Consider the following 3,751-nt stretch of genomic DNA (forward strand, 5'->3'; position numbering starts at 1 on the left):
CCCCCAAGCGTCGGCGCCACCTCGCTCTTGCATTACCTCCTTTCTAAATCCAAGCCTTGTCTGCAGTTCCTGTCCAAGTCCACGATCTCACCTCTCCTCTACCCCACCTCGAGCTACCCCCCACCCCCCCCACAAAAACATGTCGTCCCATGTTGGAATTTGAAGGCATGTGTCATTGGGGTGTCCACCAATCCTGAGCTCCTTGGTGGTATAAAACCCTGAGCATGTATGCACTTATTCGCTCTTTCTGTCAGATCAGCACTCCTGAATTGGAGGGTGCCGCACTTTTAGGTGAGGGTGGTGGACCAAGGGTTAAAACTGCAGAGAACAACAACGAAGTAAAAGAGCGCGGATAGGCCAGTCCCTTGTCTATCCAGTAAGGATGGAGAACGCACACACAAAGACACCAGCAGAGTGTCTGGCTCACTTTGGGGTGAATGAGAACAGTGGTCTCACTCCTGATCAGTTCAAGAGGAACCTGGACAAGTATGGCTTCAATGGTGAGAGTACGGGCATCAGGGATGGGGCGGGAGGCCTAATGAAGGAAGAAAGACTTACATAGCAACTGTTTGGTAATAAGGCCACATAAAGAAACTTCTCTCTTTCTTCATTAGTTGCAGAAAAACGTTTTAACAATCAAAATATTACTCAAAGTAGAACAACCTTTGCTGAGATAGTTTGTGGAAGTGTTTTCCTGAGTCAGCACCGGTGGAGCTCTCACAGATACTTGAGTCAAGCTGAACTGAGATTTTGCATGTGATGCTTCTTTAGAAAGCATGTGATGCTTCTACCAGCGTGCAACAGCTGGTAGAAATGCAGAGACACTGAGAAGCAGAGACTTTGAGGGCTTTGAAGAGCTATTTAAAGATAGCCAAAGAAGATGGCTGGAGAGCGAGAGAGACAGGTGATGGCTCAAGAAGCTTCCTGGGTGATATATGGGCCAGGCGTTAACAGGAGAGGTGGATAATTTTAGGCTGGGTAAAAAGAGGAGGTCCTTAGATGGCTTATGGCTAAATGAGCTAAAACATGATTGCTAATCAATAACCAGTGAATGGTAAATTAGATAGCAAAGGATTTGTGATATTGTGTTATAGTTCAGAAGCTGCAATATTCTTGTTTTCATGTTGATTATTCTGTTGCCCTTTTTGTGAGACAAACATTGTGTTTCATTTTCTTTACAAATGAAAGACTTTTCTAAAGTCAGCCATTTTGGGAAGGTTTCATTAGGCCCAGGTTGGAAAATAAAGGAAGCTGATTCGATATTAAGTGATAATACAGCACAATGGCCTTTTAAATTCTGCCATTCACCTATAGCATTAACAGTCATGAAGTATGAAGCGCATGGGGAATTTTGAGAAGGTGGCTGTCAGGGAAAAACTAGTGAGCTTGTTCATCATGTTATACCAAGAAGTATAACTTTTATTTTTACCTAAGCTTTGTTGAAAAAACCACCAACCAACCAAGCATCTTTTTTTTTATGCCTTTCTGTCTCTACACCACTGACTCTCCAACTGTTCAACTGCAGAGCTGCCTGCTGAGGAGGGTAAGTTTTCCCCCCGCCACATTTACAAGATTTTGAACAGATTTGACCCAGGTGGAATGGTTGGGATCACTACTACGGTGAAGTGGCCCTCATCCACAGAAGGGTTGTAATAAAAATATGCAGGCAACATTTTGATTATGAAACGTCCACACTCAAATGACTGTCACCGGACACCATCATCATCAAAAGATCACAGACCTTTTAAGTAGACTCTGAATACTTTCCTTAGCACTGAAAAACACTCAGTCACAAATTTCAGTAATTACATTCATCTTTTTGTTATAATTATCTGTTGATATATATTCATTTTGTGTGTGCCACTCAGGTAAGAGCATCTGGGAGCTGATCATTGAGCAGTTTGAGGACTTGCTTGTCAGGATCCTACTACTGGCTGCTTGCATCTCTTTTGTAAGTAAACAAGTGATTATATTAACCATGCCAGTACTTTTAAGCTGTGTTTATTCCTTTCATGTGCATTTTAAACTCAAGAACCACCAGCAGCAGTAGTAGTAGTAGCAGGATTAGTTGTAGACACAATAGTAGTAACAAATCCCACAAGACCCTAACACATCACATGGGATCGGACTCTTCACAAAATAAGTGCTTCATATTAAAACTAAACAGTAAAACACAAGTGCATTTTGTCACTTTTATCTCTGGTTCCCCTTATTGTCTTGATTGCCATCTTGAAACAGGTAATTAACTGTAATTCACTTTAAAACCCACCACACAAACTGACACAGTAAACAAGCATGGTGTAGTGGTTCATTTCAATATGACCACTTTGTCAACACAACTTATATCCTCTTCAAGTCCCTCTACCCTTCCATATATTTGAGAGGAGGGAGACAGATTGCAAAGGCTTATAGGAGGTGTATTAATTCCTGTGCCCAGTTTTCACCCCTTTGGGCAGCTGTCATGATGGCCTTAGAAGGCGAATATTGAGGACCCAGTGAGAGACGGGGGTCAGAAAAGTTTAGGGGGGCTGAGGGGTAAGGATTTATTTTAAGAAAGCCCCAAGCTGAGGAGAGAAACTGAATCCTTCGGGAAAGGTCAGGCCTGAAGGAAGGAACGAAGGGCCTCCACAGAAAGAGGGTTGAAGTCAGAAAGAGCAAGGAGTTATGGGACACTGAGACTGAATTAATAACAACAACAATGATAAACCAAAATATTATCAAAATAAAGTATGATATTGCTCTGCATAGTTGAGCTTATAAAAGTAGTAGTGAGCTTATTTTTCATATTGTTTGCATGTAAAACCATGCTAAATGCGTACAAAACTGTAAATGCCCTCTAAATACCCCACTGCATTATGTCAGCCTCCACAGTCCTTAAAAATGTACCCTGTTATTATTCAGATAATTCATATTATTGTATTCAGTGGTAAACCTGCAAAGAGTCCTTACATTCAGTGAATGAGCATATTTAAGCCACAATCATCCATTTAGTAGAGAGGTACAGGTATATTTTTCAGGAGCACTATGTCCCACTGTCACTGTTGTTTGACTCTTTACTGTGTCGACCTCAGGTGCTGGCCTGGTTTGAGGAAGGTGAAGAGACTGTCACTGCCTTCGTGGAACCCTTCGTCATCCTCCTTATCCTCATTGCCAATGCTGTTGTGGGAGTGTGGCAGGTCAGTGATGAGGGCCAGCACATTGAGCAATAAGACATATTTACTGCTGTGTTGACAGAATGTACACAAGTTCCAGTTACTGCCAGTGATCTACCCAGACATGGTTGCTCAATTGGAATATTGGAATACTTGGTTTGAAGCTCAGAATAATGTGACTGTTGCAACATCAAGCAAATCTTAAATAAACAATATTATTCATTCAATATATAAAAAGTCTTATAATCAGTGCTTATTATGTGCATATTTTAAGATTTGCAAGATATCTTGTTCATGTTTTGACTGCAGGTGTCATGTCAGCCATGCCATTAAGTAATTGGCACTGCTGCCAGGCATCAGTCACTGCAAGGACATTGCTGCTGTTCATCCTGCCAAGTGCTGAAATCAACTTCTTCACTCCTGTTATTCTCGTTAAAGACAGAACTGGCTTTAGCAGCCTGGTGTTAAAAGATGTGTACGTGTCAGATCAAATTACAGCACGCCAAAAATTATCTCAGGAGAAAGTGTGCACCCTCTTGCAAAGCTCCTCAATGAGACAATGCTAATGAACATAGAACAACAAAAATTTGGCACATGTA

The 3,751-nt window shown here is 41.6% G+C and overlaps 1 protein-coding gene across 1 annotated transcript in view; it reads left to right on the forward strand.

Moving 5' to 3' along the window:
• Positions 1-262: 262 nt before the first annotated feature.
• The window catches only part of atp2a1l (ATPase sarcoplasmic/endoplasmic reticulum Ca2+ transporting 1, like), an 11,869-nt gene continuing 8,380 nt past the window's right edge, over positions 263-3,751 (forward strand). The window contains exons 1-5 of the mRNA XM_020623378.1: positions 263-500; positions 1,526-1,543; positions 1,869-1,951; positions 3,072-3,176; positions 3,235-3,308. Of these exons, the coding sequence (XP_020479034.1) occupies positions 383-500; positions 1,526-1,543; positions 1,869-1,951; positions 3,072-3,176; positions 3,235-3,308 (398 nt within the window). The 5' untranslated portion in view covers positions 263-382. The remainder of the gene's footprint in view (positions 501-1,525; positions 1,544-1,868; positions 1,952-3,071; positions 3,177-3,234; positions 3,309-3,751) is intronic.

Source organism: Monopterus albus, unplaced genomic scaffold (assembly GCF_001952655.1).
Source record: "Monopterus albus unplaced genomic scaffold, M_albus_1.0 scaffold297.1, whole genome shotgun sequence".
Classification (NCBI taxonomy): Eukaryota; Metazoa; Chordata; class Actinopteri; order Synbranchiformes; family Synbranchidae; genus Monopterus; species Monopterus albus.